Source organism: Monodelphis domestica, chromosome 1, assembly GCF_027887165.1.
Source record: "Monodelphis domestica isolate mMonDom1 chromosome 1, mMonDom1.pri, whole genome shotgun sequence".
NCBI lineage: Eukaryota > Metazoa > Chordata > Mammalia > Didelphimorphia > Didelphidae > Monodelphis > Monodelphis domestica.
The window spans coordinates 671,563,443-671,585,137 of record NC_077227.1 but is presented as its reverse complement, the minus strand read 5'-3'; the positions used below and the strand labels follow the sequence as shown (position 1 = coordinate 671,585,137).

The window sequence follows — 21,695 nt, the reverse complement described above, 5'->3', positions numbered from 1 at the left end:
TTGGAATGTGAACCCCCTTGGCATGGGAGGGTCCTCCTCCTCCCTTCTTAAGATTACTTTAGGTCAGAAACCTTTTGCTGAACAATGGAAAGGGCTTTGACCTATGCTTAAGCATAGAACAGGAAGTTCTTTGAGTCATGATTGATTTTAGAATTGATACAATAGAGATACTTGGAATGACAAAACCAGGTCTTGGAACTTCCAATCTCCACCCTACTCAGGGTAACAGGATTTAGGAAGGGCTGTAGCAAAAGATCAAGATTTAATTATTTGAGAATATGACCTTCAACAGACATGTGCAAAGCCACAGACCTCTGGGCGGTCCTGGGTTAAGCTAGAGCCACCATTGGCACAGGGAAGACATGGACAGTGATTGGTAGATGTGAGAACTGAGGGGAGAGAACTTGGATGGTTTCCTTAAAGATAGCGGGGTCTGAGGACTGAGGTGGTGGGAGAGTTTTGCTCTGAGAGGTTGTACTCTGAGAAGCTTGCTCTGAAGGAAGCTGGAGGTGGAGGCCCCTGAGACTGTTTCTCCATTTTGGTCACGTGAGTGATAGGGACTGATCTCGTTTCTTTGCCTCAGCTATCTAAGGGCTTGGGCCTTTGGCCCAGCCTAAGGAGAGGGGGTATTTAAGTCCTATTCCTTTCTCTCCCCTTCCTCTCTCCCTCTCTCCCTCTCTCCCTCTCCCTCTCCCTCTCTCTCTCTCTAATACCTTTCTTCCTCCTGTTTGTAATTAGACTCCATAAAAGGTTGACTGCTGACTTGAGTTTTCATTAAGGAATTACATAGCTGAATTCCTTGGCGACCTTAAATTAATATATATCAGTCTTTTAAAGTGATTTCCTTGTCACAATATTCAGTATGCCTTTAAAGTACATATTATTTTTTAGATTCATAGATTTTTTTTTGAGCTGGAAGAGATCTGAGGTTATTTTGTCTAATCTCCTAACTTTACACATAATGCCAGAAGTTAAGTAACATTCCCTAAGGTCACACAGGTCCAAACTTAAAACTCTTCTGCACTATCCCAAGCTGCCTAATTCTCCTCTAAACTTGATTTTCTTTTAGTACTAACACCAAACATAAACATTTTCTAAAAATCTATTTCTTTGTTTATCAGCAGTTGTGACTAATTTCCCAATAAAGTCCTATCCTGATGCCTCAACGTGGCATTTTAGGAATCCTGGATTCTTCAAGGCACAGGTTCTACTACTTCCTACTGTAATCACGAAAATATGGGTTTCATGACTGTGAATTGCCAAAACTGTAAAGATAATTTTTAGTGTCTTGATTTAAATCAAAAATAAGTGGTCGCCATGGGAAAAATTCCCAAATATGAAAATACCCAAGTCAGCTGGGTTTTATGGAGATTTTAATTAATACAAATGAAGGAATTTAAGGAAGGAAGGGAGAGAGAGAGAGAAAGAGAAAATAGTAGGAAGGGCCTATGCTAAATGGCCTAGGCCTGAGCCTTAAAGGAGACTAGTCAGTCTTTTATCACTCACCACAAGATTGTTCCAAGCAAGCTCTAGTGTTCAGAGAGACCCTCCAATTCAGCTTCCAAACTGAACTACCCTCAATTTCGAACTCCCCTTCCTTTTAAAGAAATTTCTCTTGTGTCACCTCCCCTAAATTTTCACATCTACCAATAACAGTAGAAGTTTTTTCCCAGGACTGCCCATTCTTAATGCTCACCACTCTTTAGTTCTCACCTTCTCTGAGTAGACTAAAACTTCACACCCCTTTTGTTAAGCTTGCCTTTTGTAAGGTGCTTGACCTTTTAGTGATTAATTTAACCTTCATAGGTACTTAGCACCCTTTTTGTATTAGATCTAAAAATAGACCACCTAGCTTAGGGTTTTTGCTTCACTATAAGTATGAGTTAGGGACTTTTCATTGTTCAATCAGGAATTTGCAACTTTATCTTCCCCTAAGGCACTGTCTGAGGGGGTGGAATAATTTTAAAGTTCTCAATACATTCCTGACCAAGTACCTCCATTGTAGAGAATGGAGAATAGATTAATAAAATCTTCTGAAGTAGAGTCTGAGAAGTTTTAAGATTCATACTACGTGAAGCTGAAAATATCAACACAATGAGTTGGATCTATAATCAGATAATCAATTAGCTAAATTCAGGGAGAATTATAACCTGAAGATTAAAGGCTGAAGAAGACAGATATACTTTAGCACAATATCTAAAGAATATCAGACACTATGGTAAGGAAAGTTTGCAACCCATGTTCCAATGCTAGTTGACTGACTGAAGTGTTTTTATGGCTTAAATAAATATAAATCAAATTGGTGAAATATTAACAGTGTTTTTCCAATATGTTTCACTGCACATGTACAGTACTTCAGTTATTTTTTCCATAAAAACAATGAACTTACAAACTTTTAACAAAATTAAGTAGATTGTAAATTTTCTATATTCAGAAATATGTCAACATGAAGTGACTCAATTCTTTTAAAATGGGGACATTTTAAAATTATTTTAAAAATTATTAGATTGGCCTTCCTTCTAGACATGTGAATTGTCAGGTAATTTAGTCCAATAACAGTAAAAGTGGGTTACATCCTATGGGCGAAAAAAAAAAAACTCACCTAGTATGAGGTACTTTAGGAATTACACACACTTTACATTCAGGAAAATGGAGTAACATTAAACGAAGCCTTTCAATTTCTTAATGTATACCAGAATAATAAAGCAGAAGAATAAGACTTATTTATGTCCATGTCTACTGCCCTGGAATTGTGGATAATGTCAAATTTTTAATGCTAATCAGTGAAACATATTGTTATAAGGAAATGAGCAGAAGCAGGAAGGTTCTGGAATTCTGAAGAAGTGAGAGAACTGTCTTCTTCCAACAGACAGTGAAGCAGGAGGTTGAGTTTTGTCTAGTCTCCTAGGGTGGACCTGCTGAACTAGCTATTCTCTCTCCTTTGGCTTTCCTTGTGATCCATCTTACCAACTACCAGTACCTATTTATGATATTCCTACAGTTGCTGGAGACATCTAAAGCCTTCTGTCAGTGAGACCTTTCCTTTGAGCCCTGTTCCTGCTTACCTTCCAACCTTACTACCTCTATCACCATCTAAGGGGGAATTTGGGTTAGTGAAGTGTATTTTATTATAGGAGCTGGGACTTTTAGATAGAGGTAACTGATAGTGCAGATACCATCTTTCTAAAGCTATCAGCTTGATTTGGTGGGAGGTTTCTTTATATTTTTTAGTTTAGCTATCCCAAACTCCTTTTCACCTTTCCCTTATTTATTAAACCCAAGCTGTCCTGTGATAACATATTGTCTATGTTCATTAGCTCAGGGTCTGTCTCTGTCTGCCCTGAGCTGGTCTACCCTTCCCAAACCAGATTACTGGCCCAAAAATACCATCCCCCGAACCTACAATTATCCCCAATAGTTAAATAAGCATCAAAATAGTTATATCAATATTAAACAGCAAAGCATTTGTCAAGTGCTTACTATGTGCTAACACTATGACTGATGCCAGAGATAAACAAATAACTAGTTTAGCGGTCATTTCCCATGTCATGAGAATCTTAATACTAAATTTTACCTACAGCATTATCTAATGCAAAGATGAAACAAATTAACATGTATATCTACAAGGATATATAAATTCCACGTTAAAGATAGTAGTTGTAAGTTTTCAAAGCAACAATTGAGCCCTTTAAGGAAATGAAGAAATAATATTCTTGGAGAAAAAAAAAAAACTCCTGCCCCCCAAAAGCCCAGTCATTATTTTAGCAAATATTTATTGGCCATCTAATATGTGATAAATATAATACTCAGCCACTAACCTCATGGAGTTTACCACAAGCGGGGGAGATAACATATTTGCTCTATGTCATGAGGCATTAACTAAGTTCCAAATTAGAGAAAGGCAATAGGTACTGAAGGACTTCAGAGGAAGGAGCAAATACTTTTAGGTGAGGTTTTAAAAAATGTTTCACAGAAGAAATTAGATATGGACCTAGACCAGTGCTGGCAAACGTCTTAGGGACTGTGCCATGTTCCACCCCACCCTAGACTATGTGTCTGTGTCCCATCCCCCTGTATGGACCCACCCCCCTACACTAGAGGGGGCGAGGGTCAGGCTTCCAGCCAGCTAGAGCCTGTGGAAGCCACTTCCTGCAGCAATGGGGACCTGCCCCTATATCCAGCTGCCATGGGGGCTGGTCAAGTAAGGGGGCTGCTGATGGGATTTTATGGGCCCATAAGGAGGGGCAAGGCTAGGGAGTAAGGGGCTCAAAGACCCAGTGCCCCCCACTCTGTGTTTGGGGGCAGGATCAGCTCTCAGCAGGTTTGTACCCAGGTTAGCTGCCTCCTGCACCTTGGGACCTGCCCCTACAACCAGTTCTACCTACCTATTGGGCTGAAACCCATATGGGGGTAGGAGCAGGGAGCAGAAGGAGCGCAGTTGGTCTTTAGGAGGCAGGGTCACCCCCCCAGACTTGGTGGCTGACAGGGAAGGAAGGCAGTGGAGATCTTTTTGAGGACAGGGTCACCCCAGTGTTGGGAGAAGAGATGCCCCCCTCCTTCTCCACTGTAGTCCCTAGTCTCAGACAGGGGTGGGAGAAAGGAAAGGGCGTGGCTTGGATCCTCTGATCAGGAAAGGGAGTAAGCAAGAGGGTAGTGATGTGGAGAGGGGAAAGGGAGCAACTCTGCAGGGAACAGCCCCATGTGCCCACAGAGAGGTCTCTGCATGCCGTCTTTGGCATACATGCCATAGGTTCAGAAAGGACATGATTAAAGTGGTTTTTTTAAAGAAGGTTTATACGATGGTAAAGTACAGAATAAATGAGGAACAGAGGATGGGAGTACAAAGACCAGTTAAAAGTGGTACAAGATAACTTTAGCTTTAATTAAATAGGTAGATGTATGGTAAAGAGAACAAGAGATACAAGAGATTTCTAAGGAAGAGCAGCAATAACCCTTACACTCATCAAATTGGCAAAGATGACCTCCAAAAAAGACTGTTGGTGAAGGAATTGCAAGAAAATAAGTACACTGTTCCAAATTGTGCATATCCTTTGATCCATCAATACCACTAATAGACTTATTACCCATGGAAATAAAAATAAAAGGTCCTATATGGATAAAACTATTTACAACAGCGTTTTTCAAGGAAATGGAAACTAACAGGGTGCTCATCAACTGGAGAATGGCTAAACAAATTATGATACATGAAATGAATGGGATACTATTTTGCCATAAAAAATGATGAGTTTCACAGAAAACTCAGGAGATATTCATGCACTAATACAATGTGAAATGAGCAGAAATAGGAGTATAATTTAAACTATGCCAACAATACTGTAAAAACAATTTTGAAAGATAATGAATTCTGAGGGCAGAGCTAAGATAGTGGAGTAAAGGAAGCAATCTAGCCCAGCTCTCACAATATTCTCCTTTAAACAACTTTTAAAATAATGGATCAAATCAAATTCTAAAGTGGTATAACCAGAAAAAGGTTGGAGTGAGACATTTTTCCAATCCAGAACAACTTAATAAGACAGAAGGAGAGGTCTATGGCACCTGGGTAAGGGCTGAACCAGGAGTTCAATGCAATGGTGACATTGCCTATAGGCTCTTGAGGTGGCAGCAATATCAGTGGGTGGTAGCAGCAGCCATCTGGAGGATAAAGGGATTAAATATCTAGAAAGTGCTATGCTAGCACTAGGCACAGAACCAGACATTATTTGATAACTCCATTACCTATTACCCAGTTCCAGGGCAGAGAGGAGTGCTGATGGTCTCAGAGAAGCAGGGGCCATAGTTCTAGGGCACAGAGAAGTACTTGCAGTCAAAAGGTAGCAGGGGCCCTACCTGGTTAGGGAATGCAATTCCAGGAAGAAGAGCTGTGGTCAGTAGAGAATAGTAGCCTTGCCTAGGTAAGGACAAGAGCACATACCTGGAGTAAAGTAACCACACTAATAAGACTAATCAGCTGAAAGCCCTCATAGTCTCAAATTCCTCATCTGTAAAATAAGAAAGTTAGATTAGATTTCTAAAGTCCCTCCTAGTTCTTTACCATTGGCCACCTTTTTCCTCTGGAGAGTGTGTCCACCCTTTCCCACAGCCGTCATGTAATTTCATTGGGTATTACTTGTGTCCTTGATCAGAATCTATTTCAATGATGTTGTTTGCACTAGCTATCCATGTCTTTTTAATGTACTTTTCTGAACTAAAAAAAAAAAAAAGATCTTAAATACTAATACTTTTACATGAAACAAGTACAACCTAGGCAACCAAAGGATGGTAGTAATAATATCCATAAGCTAATATTTATATAGCTTAAGGTTTATAAACTTACACACACATGCACATACATGACTCTCACATAACAAGCTTGAAAAGGTACTTTTATTTCCATTACAAAAATGTGAACTGATGATTTATTTGCACACAGAGTAGATCTGTTATAGGACCTAATTTTTAGAAATTTCTCTTGTAAACATTAGAGGTAGCTGGGTGACAAAGTATAGATAGAGAGCTGAACTTGATATCAAGAGGGTTTAAGTTTAAATATAACTCAAACTACACAGTACTGAGACTCTGGGCAAATCATTTAACCTTTCTGCTTCGGTTTCCTCATCTGTAAAATAGAAATAATAGTACCCATATCAAAATTAGTATTGTGGTACAGTTTGGCTGGAAACTGGATATGAGACAAAATGGATAAAATGATGACAGCTAGGGTTTTATAGCAACTAAGTACTTTAAAAACATTATTTCATTTGATCCTCAAATAATTCTGGGAGGTAGTGCTATTATAATCCTGTTATAGTTGAGGATATTTAACAGAAATTAAGTGTCTTATCCAAGTTCACACAGCTAGTTGTCTGTCACTCCTGATTTTATTCTCAAAGCTTTCCAACTTAGTAAAAATCTATGGGAATAATAGATTAAAGTTAAATATTTATAAAGTGCTATATGAATGCCAGAAATTATAAGTGGAAAACATTTTCTTCTAAGAGTTTTTCCAGCAAATATCAAATTTGAATGTATAGTTATAAAATTGCCTTCTTTCCCTAGTTGCTTCAGCACTTAATGATTACTGATTTGGCTTCCAAATTTTTAATTAGCATGTGTCCACATTAAAGACACAAATTATTAATTAGAACTCAAAATCAAATTATTAAAAAAAATGTGCCCAACAGCACATACTCATGTAAACTATTGCTATATCAATGCCAGCTTATCACTGTGCTAAGCACTGAGAATATAAAGAAAGTCTCTCAAGAAGCTTATGGTCTAATGGGGGAGACAATATAAAAATATCATATAAAAACAAGACTAATTTTAAAGTTGTTTGAAGATTTTCCCTTCCCTCATGGTATTTTTAATTATAAAACATGAGAGGACAAATGACATTGGTCATCTTCATAGTGAATGTCATTGAGGTAGATTGGATAGAGCTACCTCAAAGTCAAGCAGGTTCAAGCCCCATGGATGACAAATTCTTGTATGACTGGGCAAATCACTTAATCATTGTACTCTAGGCCAGAGGTGTCAGACAGGCAACACCCTGAGAACCCTGAACCGGATTAAAATGAAATTGAGAAATATGAACAAAATAAATACAAATGGAATTGACTATGGATCTATCAATATGTGGTTTTGAATCATTATGAAATCTACAGGGATCCATAAATACAGTTTAGTGCCCTCATTTCTATTGGAGCTTGACATCACTGATATAAGACTCTTAAATTGTGGAGAAGGTGCCAATTTGCATCAGGAGATAGCAGCTGGAGTCTCCATTCCTTAGCTGCTTCATAAAATCATAGAACTCTCAGATAAGGAAACTTCCTCAGCCATGCTGATTAGAGAAATCTAGAGCAATAAGAAATTAAATAATATAGCTGGGATAACATAGCCAATATATCAGAGGTGGAATCTGAATCCAGGTTTTCTCAGCTTTAGTGCTAGATAGCTGGCTATCCACCAGACTCTCTTCTCCAACCCATCCCCTAAAGTTGCCACATAAGCACATATATGGCCATATTGCTGCTCAAAAACCTTCACTAACTCCTCACTACTTCTCAATCTGACATTTTAGGGCCCTTAACAATTACAATGTAATCACTTTCTAGAATTATTTCCTGATATACCCCATCATGAACTTGTTTCCAGGCAAACTGGACCACAAGCTACTTGTAAAACCTGACACTTATTTTCCCTCTCTTGCATTTAATCAGGTCATTCTCCACATTTAAAATGTGTTTCCTGGGGGCAACCAGGTGACTCAGTGGATTGAGAGCCAGGCCTAAAGATGAAAGGTCCTGGGTTCAAATGTGACCTCAGAGACTTCCTAGCTGTGTGACTCTGGCTTGCAAGTCACTTAACCCCCATTGCCCTTTTACTGCTCTTCTGTCTTAGAACAAATACATAGTACTGATTCTAAGATGGAAAGTAAGGGTTTGAAAAAAATAAAAAAATAAAATGTATTCCCCACTCATTTTTGCCTTTTGGAATCCTTTTTTTCCTACAAGTAAAAAGTTAAAGCGTCATTTCCCTCATGAAGCCCTTCCTTGATCTATTATTGGTGCTTTCTCCCTAAAACTACTTGTACTATACATGTATGTTGCTATAGCTCCTTATTTCTAGTAAAATTCAAGTTTGTTGAGGCCAGGGATTATTTTTGGTTTTGTTTTTATATCCCTGGCACCTACAAAGTGCCTTATATACAATGAGTATTTAATAAAAATGTTAAATTTAACTATCTATTTTTGTATCCCGAGGTAATAAAGTGTGGAGCTCCAATAAATAATTTGCTAAAAGCTGGCTGATTGCTTGAAAGTCCTATTTATATAGGTGAATAGCATAAAGAAACTGAACAATCAAGGACTAGGTGTATAACTTATCTAACACTGGTATTTGTCTTAGCCAATTTTTTTTTTTAACCCTTACCCTCCATTTTATACTGTGTATTGGTTCTGAGGCAGAAGAGTGGTAAGGATTTGGCAATTGGGACTAAGTGATTTGCACAGGATCAAATAGCTAGAAAGTGTCTGATGCTTATATTTAAAGCCAGGACCTCCTGTCTCTAGACATGGCTCTCAATCCACAGAGCCATCTAGCTGCTCAACACTCCATTTTAAAAAAATGAAACTGTTAAAATTCTATAAAGTTCAAGTTGTTCACAATGCAAAAATCCCTTAGTAGATATTTTTATGCATTCCTTATGCCAGACATAAGTAATAAAGAAAGTGAAACTGAGGGCAGTAAAATTGATTGCATACACTGGGGTATAATTGGACCACCTATTTTTTTCACTGGCAGTCCAATCTTACAATACTCATATCTTTAGGCTTAGTTTTAATTTAAGTATGCTGAATCATGACAAATGCTAAGTATATTTAATGATATGGATTTGTAGTTAACTCTTGCACTAAAGACCCAAGATCATAAGTGAACAAAGTTTCAAAAGAAAATTAGTGCCTTAATTACCAAATTAATTTTTGAAAGATTTCCAATGTACTGGTTCTAATAACATAAAATGATCTAGGATTCAAACTTAAATAAAATATGGTCCAAGTGTAAAGAGCTAAAACTGTTACATGGAAAAATAGTTTTTCTGAGACTGGAGGAAACAAGCATGATCTCCAGTCTCTAGACATTTTCACTGACTGTCCCCCCATTCCTAGAATATTCTTCCTCTAGTCCTCTCTAGCTTCCTTTAAGGCCTAATTAAAATTCTGTCTTCAATGAAAAGCCTTTCCTACTCCCCCTTAATACTTGCATCTCTCTTCTATTATCTCCAACTTATCCTATAATGCTTTTCATATGATTATTTTCACATTGTTTCTCCTATTAGATTGTGAGTTCCTTTCTATCCCCAGTGCCTAGTATAATACCTAGCATAATAGGTACTTAATACTTACTGGCTGAGTAGGCCTAATTATATATCAAAGTATAGTCTGGCTTATGTATTGTACATAACATGGCTACTGGTATTAAAGCTATCTACCTGCCCTAACAGAGATCAGTTTAAATTTATACCAAACTAATTTAGGAATTAACTTCTAATAATATTTCAAAATGTCATTGGAAATCCAGGCAAAAATATATTTTAATTCTAAGAGCAATGACATTTCAAATTTAACCCTAATTACATTTAATATCTTGAGCATTTCAAAATGCTTTGCAGGTTTTAAAAAATGACTAAGCAGTATATCCCATTTACCAAAAAGCTCAAAATGGATTTTTCAATATGTTCCTTTTACCCATCTCTTGCTATTGAGTCAGCGCTTTGTTGACAATATAAACATATTTTCATTCTCACTTTTCAGTTATGGCAAAGATTATTACAAAGGAGTCTATTAACTTTGAATTCCTTTTAAAAATATAGAACCATTACATGCATGACCAAAAAAAAAATTAATAATAAACTAGGGTTACCATAATAGAAGCATTAAAAATAAGCCTGGTTATTTGCTAAAAAGTATTATACATTGAAATTCTAAGAAGTCATAAATGGGAATTTTGGGATCAATTGATAGGCTTTTTGTGTAAAATGGTGCTTATACAACCAAGAATATATATTGTGGGGTGAAAAAAAGCTGAAATATCAAGATTTGAATATTAAAATGTTTTCCTTTTAAATATTATTAATTTACATTTGATGAAACAATTTTTCAAACTCCTTTTTTTAACATGAACATTTCCATATACAAGAACAGAACAAAATGATTGTATATGAAATCATGGTGTTTTTTTTAAAGAAGATATTAAATTTAACTTAATTTCGATCCGGCTCTGCTGGGTTATGGTCCTTCTGAAATTCTTTCTGATCTCTTCTGTTTATTTTTAAAACAATTTATTGATACTTTTCTTTCTCTTCTTATTGCTCCCTTTGGTATTACTATTACAGCTGTAACTTTCTCTCTTCTTTATTCCCTCACCCCAAGCCCAGCACTCCCTTGTGATAAAATTCAAAAACAACAAACTTCATACATTGGCATGTCTTTAAATGAATATCTCATTCTTTACCCCTCTGCCTAATGGACAATTTGTTTTCTTTCTAATATTAACTAATACCTTTTAAAATAATTTCTAAAGCTGTTTAATCAAGAGAGTTGAATAAGAGATTTAAACAAATGTGAAACTCCATTATCATGTACTTTTTGTTACAGGAATTTGGAAATAATCTCTGGCCAGATGATGCTCCCAAAGCACAAAATTACATGAACTAAAATTAAAAAAAAAAATCTGGAACAAGTAGTCTATCGTATAGGTATTAGGATTGTATCAGATGATAACACAGGGTTCTAGATATAGAACCATGGAGTTTGAATATATTTTTAATTGTGGTTTTACAATATATATGTTCTAGATTAAGACATTTAGTCACAGATTCCAAAGGCCTATTATTAATTCATTCAAGAATGACTTTTGCCTTGATATTTCTCATAAAAAAAAAATTTTTTTTAATATATAAGATGCCCTGGCCTATCCATTTTATTACACCTGGGCAGTTAGGTAGCATAATAGATAGAAAGTCAAGCCTATAGCCAGGAAGACAAAGATCAAATCCAGCCTCAGATACTTTATTAGCCATGTGACCCTAGACAAGTCCCTTAACTTTTGTTGCCTCGATTTTCTCATCTGTAAAATAGAAATAATAATAGTGCCTGCCTTCCAGGCTTGTTTTGACAATCAAATAAGATAATTATAATGTGTTTAGCACATTGTGTGGCACATAGCAAGTACTACATTTTAGCTATTTTTTTCTATATTTATATTTAGCTATATATTTAGTTATTATCATTATCTAGTAGTAGTTAGAAAGAAAATTATTCTACTCTAAAATCTACTAAAGGCTTCCTTTACCTAAGTAACATTGATGTTACAGAAATGAAGTTGATTACGTTGTCAACCAATTCTTCAGAAACAGTTTTAAAAGTTACTTCTGGATCAAGACCAAGTGAATTAAATCTTAGTCAAAAGAAACTTTAACAGAAAATTACAAGCAAATAATAGAACTTTCAAAGCTGCCTAAGTCATATTACTTGTCTACTTTTAAAAAGTCAGCAAAGGAGTTATACTATGTTTGTAAAAGAGCTAATTATAGTAGTTGATCATTCAATATAGTATTTAAAATTTAATTTCAAGTTTAGCAGAATTACCTAGTAAGGGCTTGTCAAAAACTAAATTTCAATTTCTGTTCTGGATGGTTCATTTAAACATTTTAGTTTTGTAAAATTTAAAAGTATTTGTTCCTCTTTATAAAATTAAAAAATTAACTAGATTAAATAAAAAAATCACCTAAATATAACATTTCAAAATAGGACAGAAACATATTAGAAATCTAATTATCTTAAAAGACTTGCTGCCACAAATATTTAATAAGACATTAATTTAAGTTGGAAGATGAATGGTGTGATATTTCATTTTCATACACACGGGTATATAACAAAGAGATTTAAGAATATTTTATATTTAACAAGTGAAAAAGTTAACAGTTAATTTCTAAGGTGGGAAAGATTTTTAATCATACCTTCCCAAACAAACAAAAAATTTTAGTCCACAGATAACTCCTGTTTACCAACAAGGAAATCAGTTGTTTAGAATTCAGGATGTATTCCCCCTTTCCCCCCAAAGAAGTGTTACAAAAGGAATCTTTTTTTTTACAAAGCTAGTCCATAATACAAGTTTATTTAATGCATGATATGGCTAAGATCCCCTCTAGCTTTAAATCTATGACTCTGAATTACAGTCCTAACGGTCTACCTTGCTTTAAGAGAAAGATGATGGTCAAGAGGAATATGAAAGCCTCCTACCCTGTTCATGTTCATAGAATGTACTAAATCTAGTCTGGGTATCACCCTTTCTATAATATTCCACCATCTCACTACTTCATCTATTCTTCGACAGTGACACTGGTCTCCTTGCTGTCCCACAAACAAGACATTGTCTCTTTAACTTAATGGCATTTTCTCTGGCTGACCCCAACATTTGGAATGCTCTCCCTTCTCTTCTTAGGCTATTGTATTCCAAAGGATTCCTTTAAGGTCTAAAATCCTATCTTCTTCAAGAAGCCTTTCTCAAATTCTCTGAATTCTAATGCCTTTCTTCTTTTATTATTTCCCATCTATCCTGTACATAGCTTGTTTGTACATAGTTGCTTACATGTTGTTTCCCCCACTAGACTGTTCCTTGAGGATATGGACCATCTTTTGTCTTTTTTTGTATCCCCAGAGCTTGGTACCATGTCTAGCACATAGTAGGCAAATAATAAAGGTTTATTATTGACTGAATGGTTCTCAAGTCTTTCATGCTATCTTAAGCTCCCTATTATATTACAGCACTTTACTTAGACCCTCCAACCTCTCACTTAACTTTCAGAGTAGTCCTTCCTACAAATTTACCAAACTCTGCTTCCAAATTCACAAATGACTCTAAGGAAAGAGACAAATGTAACTTCTCTAAATTGTTCTTCCTTGTCACAATTTCTCTTCCTCTGCTTTAAAACCTACCCCCACCAAAACCTCTGGATTTTTCACAACTTTCTTCTGTCTCCTAAAATCACTAAATCTCCCTCAGTACCAAAGGTCACATCCTCATTTTTAAAGTGTCCTTGTTCTAAATTAATTAAGTAAATAAATTTTTCTTTAAAAGTGCCCTTGTTCTTGGGGAGATCAAGGAAAACAGAATGTAAAGATTCTAGAAGAAATGTAGTAGTGGAACTTGGGAAGTGCCCATTACTTTTAAAAACTTTAAAGTATTCATATTCTAAGTCTCAAAATTAATAGAATTACAAAATTTAAATCAAGGCAAGAAACAGTTTCTTGTTCACAGAACACCTAGGATCTTGGTTAGTGTCACTGGATTGAAGAGTAAGGTATAGAACACACAAATTCATGCTGTCTCTAGCACAAATATAACAAAAATGCTTTAAGACATTTCCTTCAGTTTTCTGATTTCTTCCCCTGTTATAATTGTAAAACTTATTACCCTACTCCCTAATTAAGACATTACATTTGGTGACTACAGCAAACTAATGCCACGAGGTGTGTCACAATGTGACACGAGTCTCAATCTAGCTATCAGACATACATATATTCAGATATGACTTCTGTAAAAATGTACAAAATATTAAATACCTATGCAAAAACTCTTTAATTCAAATGCTTTCTCAAACATTGGCTGAGATTTTAATCACTATATAGAATATCAGTTCATTAAAAAAAAAAAAAAGCTCATTCTAAATGGACCAACCATCTTCTCAGTTACCCAGGATGGCAATCCATCCTCCTCTCAGTTGCCAAGGTGATTTTTACAAGGCAGAAGCCTAACCATGTCACCCTCCTGCTCAATGAGTTCCAGAAGCTCTAGGATCAAACACAGCTCTTCTGTTTGGCATTTAAAACTCCTTACAACCTTTCCTGCTTTTCCAGTTTTCTTACACTATATTCTCCTCCATGAACTCTTATGATCCAATCAATCTCACTGGTCTACTTGCTTATCCTCACCCATGGCAACACCTGTACCTTTGCACTGCCTGACCCCTATTCCAGGGATGCTCTACTCCCTTGCCACAACTGCTTAGTTTTCCTAGCTTCCTTCTAGACTCAGCAAATCTCACTTTCAGGAGTCCTTTCCTGCTCTGCTCAAGCTGCTAGTGCTTTCCTATCTCAAATTAGCTTTTAGCTACATTGTATATAGGTTGTGTGTAGCTAGTTATTTACAAGTTGTCTCTCCAGTTAAAAAGTACACTTCTTGAGAAGAGGGACTGTTTTCTTGTCGTTATATCTCCAATCCTTTGCACAGTGCCTCACATATAGTAAGTACTTAATAAATGGCATGACTAACCTATAATATCAGAAAAATAGTTTCAATTAGTTTTAAATGCACCAAAAAAAAATTTTAAATGTGTAATAAAGCACTTTCACTTTATGGTCATGACACTTAAGATTTTTTAAAAAGCATTATCAATTCCAGAATGTTATTGTTATAAAGCCCTAACCAAGCTTTTCTCTATATTGTCTACCACCTTAAAATAGATTGACTATTGTGGAAAGGGAATTTTTATTTCCTTTGTCTATTTTAGGTTAATTAACCAAGAACTTAACGTATCCCTACTTAACTTAGTATGTTACTCACGAATAAAGTTCATACCCTAGAAGGCCACAAGCACTGCTCCCCCTTCCCCTCACCCACAAATTGAAAGGTTGTGATTGATTCCTGAAATGTGAGGAGAGCTACTGGATGGAGAAAACGTATATAAGCCAGAACCCAAGAGAGATTCGCTGTCTTCATTCTTGGATGGATTTTTGGCTCTTCATTCTTGGTGAAGCATGAGCTCTGGAGGTTATTCTTGGTGGCCTTTAGCCTAGGAAGCATGAGCTCTGGTGGGATTCTTGGAGGTCTTTGAAGGTTCTCCGTGGTTTTTCAGCATCTATGGCTTCCGGCTTCCAGATTCTGAGTTTGGATTCTAGTGAGATTCACATTTGAGGCTCTAGTATTAGGCCTTAGGGTATTTTTAGCTAGATGGCATTTTCTACCTCCTTCCTATATTTCCCACTTTAATATCTCTACCTTGCTGTAAATAAAGCTACTAACAACTTACTGACTTATAGTTTAACTTTAGCTTTTATAAACAGTGACCACAACAATTATTTTTTAAGCATTATTATCTTTTTAAAATCCAATTTTAATTATTACACTAGTTTCTATTTGCCGGCTGACTACTTTATTGAAAAAATATGTACTTTACAATATATTCTAAATGGACATATGACCTTAATATTAAAGAGTATACTTTAAAAAAAATTAGAAGAAAAACAGATGATATACTTCTTATATCTTGGCTAAGAGGCACAGTGGACAGAGTGCCAGGCCTGGAGTCAGGAAGATCTGAGTTCAAATCCAGCCTCAGACACTTACCAGTTGTGTAACCTTGAGCAAGTCACTCAATCCTGTTTGCCTACCTTACAGAGATATTGTAAAGTTTGAATGAGATATTTGTAAAGCACCAAATGTGTAGTAGGCACTATATGTAAATGTTAGCTAAGCATTGCTTTTAGGAGATGTATTTTTAATGTAACAAGAGACAGTGGCAATTATAAAAGACAAAACATAACATTTGATTGCATAAAACTGAAAAGATTTTGTACAGGAAGAATTAATGCATTTAGGATAAGAAAGTGGTTGAATGGGGAAATGCATTTTTTTTTAAATCAAATTTATCTGTTAAGATTTAGTATCCAAGATATGTAAATAAGTATATATAAGACTAATAACAGTTCCCCAATAGATAGTCAAAGGATATGAACAAACAATTCTTATAAGAATTTCCAAATATTCATGACTACATGAAATAATTCTCCAAATCACTAATAATGAGAGAAATCAAAACAACCCTGAGGCTTCACCTCACACCTTGCAAACTGGCAAAAAAATATTTTAAAAATAAACTCAAGAAACCCAGAAATAGTCAATGTTGAAGAGGTTGTGGGATGATAATAAATATAATAATAAAACATCATTGGTGGAATTGTAAACAGATTGAAGTCTTGTAAATAAAATGATTCTATTACTGGGCAAAATAAAGCCCCCGTGTACACCAAAATATTTATAGTAGCACTTTTTATGATAGCAAAGAATTGGTAACAAAGATGCCAGGTGATTGGGGAATGACTTAACAAATTGTGGTCAATGAATGTAATGGAATTTTATTGTGCTGTAAGAAATGATATATGTAATTAATACTGAGAAACATGGGAAGATCTATATAAATTAATGAAGAAAGAAGTAAGCACAGACAAGAAAACAATATATAGAGTTAACTATAATGATGTAAATGGAAGAACTGCACAACAAAAAATCAAAAGTGAATATAACAATATCAAAGATCAAACAGGACTGGAAAAAGAGAGATATGAGGGGACACTCCCAGCTCACTCCTTCAGGATCATAGGAATTTCACAGATATTATATATTGTATATGTTTTTGGACTTTGATCAGTTGTGCTAATCTTTACATTAAAAGAAACCATTTGTTATATGGGATGGCTTTCTGAAGCAGAGAGTGGGAGAAAGAGATACTTGGGATAACTATAAAGAAAGAGAAGATATTGGTAAAAACTTGTTTCTAAAAATTTATAGTTAAGTAGACCTTTTCCTAACAAACTGAAGATTTGTGTTAGATGATAGATTTTAAAAATTAACAAGGAATCATAGTTATTAAAAAGGACCAAAGCAACACTCAAATGACCATCTCTAAATTCTCCCTTAAAATACTATCAATTTCAAGATAATAAGTTTATTTTGGGAGGCAGATGGGTAGCAGCTTAGTGTATTGAGAGTCAGGTCTAGAGACTGAAGGTCCTAGGTTCAAATATGGCCTCAAATACTTCCTAGCTGTGTGACCCTGGGCAAGTCACTTAACCCTCTTTGCCTAGCCCTTACTACTCTTCTGCATTGGAATCAATATCCAGTATTAATTCTAAAACAGAAGGTAATAGTTTTTAAAAAAAGATAATATGTTTATTTTTGTCTAGTCAATAGGTCACAAATTATGACCTACTGATCTGTTCTCACATATACAAGTATAACACAATAACACCTCAGTTACCTCATATCAGGAAATGAACTGTTCCATATAAGCTAATTTTCCAAGATAAACAAAACTTACCCCATTTAAGGGCCAAATCTTTCTCAAAGTTATAACATACTTGTCTCCTTAAATTGAACATATTGAGGAATGAGAGCTTGAATGCTTTTTAGTTAAAGGGGACCTTAAAGAGACTACTCCCATAAACCACTTGGTAGTAAGGCCTTAAGCATCAATACAGGCTAGGAAAGGAGGTCCCTTATACCTGCTCTGGCACTATAGTCATGGGGATGCACTCAATTCTCCCCAAGGTAAGATACTAAACATAATTGAACCTTTTCTTGGTGACTCAGTACCATCATTACTTTAATGATGGGTAGATGTGGTAATACAGTAATGCCCTTGAGGGTTGTTGAGGTGTGTAAGGCTATTTGCTCCTAATGGTTCCAGACAGCTAAGCTTGAGTTTTGTTTACTTTATAAAAAGTATCAACTATAAAGTTTTTCTCCCTTTCTCCTTACTAAGAAGCTATCAACTTTGTGGCTTCATGGATGCCTTAGTGACATGTTACTTCCATATTTAAATATAGAATTATGCATGAAATAAAAATTAATCGGGAACTAAGTGAGAATCTAATGCATTATCTTGACTGAAAAAGTTTAGCAACTTTGTGATCTTTTTGGCTGCTCAGAAAATATTGCTTACTTCCTGGATTCTGTATACTTAAGTTGCTAGGAAATTGACTTCCACATAATCAAGGTGCTTCTGTAATTGGATTTTCCATATGTTTCTAAAATTTAGACCCTTTTAGAAAAAAATTATTCATTGAATTTAATAACATTGTAAAAAAATGAAAACTTTGGATACAAACTATAAAAAAAAAGCAAGTGAGTAAAAAAACCTTTCTATACCTTTCAAGACATACTAAGAAAATACTGTTGGATACAAATTTATTAGCAGTTATTTAATAGCACACAAAGAGAAACTATTCTCTAAATTAAATTCTTTAGAGTAACAAAAAGCAAAATATATCTTAAGCCAAACAAATCATTAAACAGTTACTTTGTTAAGTTTCAATGTTGAATAATAGGGCATAAGGCATAAAGGACAGTAAAAGACAAAATAACTTCTAAATGCAATATGACAAATGATGACTAGAAGAAAAGAATTAATTTTTTTCAAGTTACACAAACAGAATCTATTAGAAGATTCCAATTTCGGATGCCTTAATTTCCTCAGTAGTGTTGCTTTTTTAAAAGTTCGAATATACAGGTCACAAAGACATACTACAGGCTGAAAATTCAGACCCAAATTCCGGTATCAAGAACGTCAGCTTTCCAATAACAATAACTAACAAACCCAATAATACAGTTTTCACATAATCTTAATAAACGAAGGAGGGGGCAATTCTGGATGAAGTCAAACGGTTACTAAAAACAAGCCGAAGGGCTCTCTTTCTGTAGCTCATTGTAGGCAAACAACATAATTACAAGACGGTCAAAAGTCAAATCAACAAGCATACCTTAAAACTGCTACTTTGTGCCACTCTCTGGGGGGCACAGAAGATACAAAGAGATGCAAAAACAATCCCTTCTCTCAGGGAGCTCGAAATTAAATTCGGGAAGTATTCGAGAGTCCTCACCTAGATGCCCAGGCACTCAGGATAAAAAGCAGACCGTAATTCTCCTTTATATACATAAAGAAGAGAATGTAAGTTGCTTGAGGACAGGGCTCTCTTTCATTTTGCCTCAGTGCTTTATACAATGCCTACTGAATCGGATCGAGAGCATGAAAAGCCAGCATCAGATCATTTTGGATACTCTTCTAACTACCCAAACATTAAAAAAAAAAAACAACCCAACAACAAAAAAACGAGGGGGTGGGGGTGGTAAACACAGCACTAAAAGCAGTCCGCGGATGGCTGCTACAAACGTCCTCCCGCAGTCACAGTGCGGGTCAGTGTCCGCACTAGCACGGCCAAGAGAGCCCGGGAAAGGACTCCCCAGAATGCCCGACCCCCATCACGGCCCTCCTCCGGCGCAGGCCCCCTGCTCACCTTTTTCAGGGCCGTCACCAGCAGCCCCCTCCACTTGGGCGCGTTCTCCTCGCTGAAGAACTCGTACTGCAGCTGCAGCGCCTGCATGGTGCCCTGGGGGCTCCTCCGGGGGGCGGCGGCAGCCAAGCGGGGCGCCAGGGGGCGGGGAGGACGAAGACTGGGAAGAGGAGGCCGTGCTCTCACGCCCGGCCCCGGCAGAGAGTAAGGCGAGAGGGGGCCCGGCGCGGCCACTTACACAGGACCAGGGACCAAGCCGAGCCCGGACGAGGAGGCGGCGGCGGCGGCATCCCGCACCGCCTCCCCCGGGCGGGGGCCGGGGCCGGCGTTCCCTCCCCTACCCCCGCTGCCACTGCCGCGGCGGGGCCTGCCTCGGTGCGGTACCGCCTCCAGGGTCCCCTTCAGCGTCTGCCCGGGGCCTGGCCCTCCCGGCCCGGCCAGGCCCTGCAGCGGTGCCCCGGGGAGGGGGGAGGGGGTGGCGCGCGAGAAGCTTCGTCTCTGGCGCCCCTTCCCTCCTCTACGGCGGCAATGCTGCCCTCAGGATACCCGGACTGCAGGGCCACCGAGAGACGTGGAGTACAGAACAAAAGAAGAAAGGGGACCACAGCACGAGCTTGTAGTTCTACAGTAACCCGCCCGTCCCAAGGTGCTGCTGCCGTCGCTGCTACCGCCACCGCCGCCGCCGCCGCCGGTGTAAAGCTTCTGCTTCCTACTTGAGAGTGGAACCTGCCTCGCTTCTGAGCATGCTCAGCAGCCGCTACGGCTGCTCTCCGCCTCTAGCCCGGGAGGCTGCCACCCCTTTTCCCCCGCCCCCAACCTCCTCCGGCTCCAGGTTTTCCCTTCCACCGCGAAGGCCCGGAGAGGGATGAAGAAGTGGGGCCAAGCTAGGAGTAGGGAGATTGGCTGAGTTCTAGAGTTCAATCTTGGCTCTGGAGAGGAGGGGAAGGAGTCGGGGGGGGGGGGGGGTGGAGGCAAGCGGCGAAAAGGAGGGGCCGCTGAGGGACACTGGCCCAGTTAAGGAAAAGCACTCCCAGGGCTGAGGAATGGGTTCAGGTGAAAGAACCTGCTTCACCTTCGTAGATCTGAGATTCTTTTTGTTTCTGAAGCCCCGGGGTGGCAGGTGAGGCGCAGAAAGTTACAGCTCAGAGAGGTGTAGGGAGGAGTGCCTATAATAGGAAAGGCACAGTACAACCAACCTACAAAGAAGATGGTCCCTAAATTCTCAGGGGAGGGACGCGCCCTCACCTCCGCTCTGAGGATTCCGATTTGTGCAATCTCATTAGTCATCTTCGGACCCACAGACACACAGGAGTTGGTAGGGATGTTAGAGGTCATCTATTCCAACCTGAACTATATTTGTCTGTTTTCCTCCATTACCTTCCATTTACACTGTATACATCTTGTATCTACATACTCATTTGCATCTTGTCTCCCCCATTAAGAATAAGCTCCTTGAAAACCGGGCCTGCATAGTGTTGCCTTCCTTTGTATTCCCAATACTTAGCCCAGGGCCTAGCACATATTAAGAGCTTCATAAATGACTGTCAGTAAATGACGTAGAGACCCAGAAAATGAGGATATGTTTGTAATGGTTACACACCTCATTCCAGGAGGAACAGACACCCAAAATAACTTAAAATTTAAAATCTAGGTGATGGCCAGTAGATGGGTCTAGCTTCTTACTCTGGTGAAAATGCTCCAGCAGATTATATTTGAGTAATATAGTTCTTTGGTTTTAAAAACAAAAGTGGAAGCTGAAAAAAAAAGTGGTGGAAGATGGAAAGAAATAACACCTCTCAAGAAAGGGGGAGGTGGAAAGTAAAAATATTAATAAGCTGTCCAGTGTTGTCCTTTTTTAGCTACATAGTCAAAAAACATTAGCTACCATTCTTGGAAGAGTATCAGATGAAATGGTGTGATGCAAATCCATGGTTCCTTAGGGTCATGGCTCTTCTCTTGAGTATTTTCATAATAATAGCTATCTAGTTAGATCCGTATTAAAAAGTGCTTTAATTTAACCCTTACTTTCCATCTAAGAATCAACTGTGCATTGGTTCCAAC

The 21,695-nt window shown here is 37.6% G+C and overlaps 1 protein-coding gene across 2 annotated transcripts in view; it reads right to left on the bottom strand.

Moving 5' to 3' along the window:
- SOS1 (SOS Ras/Rac guanine nucleotide exchange factor 1) overlaps positions 1 to 20,370 on the bottom strand; it is a 162,486-nt gene extending 142,116 nt beyond the window's left edge. For both annotated transcript variants that reach the window (XM_003339775.4, XM_056793255.1), the window contains exon 1: positions 19,638 to 20,370. In XM_003339775.4, the coding sequence (XP_003339823.2) occupies positions 19,638 to 19,724 (87 nt within the window). In that variant the 5' untranslated portion in view covers positions 19,725 to 20,370. The remainder of the gene's footprint in view (positions 1 to 19,637) is intronic.
- Positions 20,371 to 21,695: the final 1,325 nt, after the last annotated feature.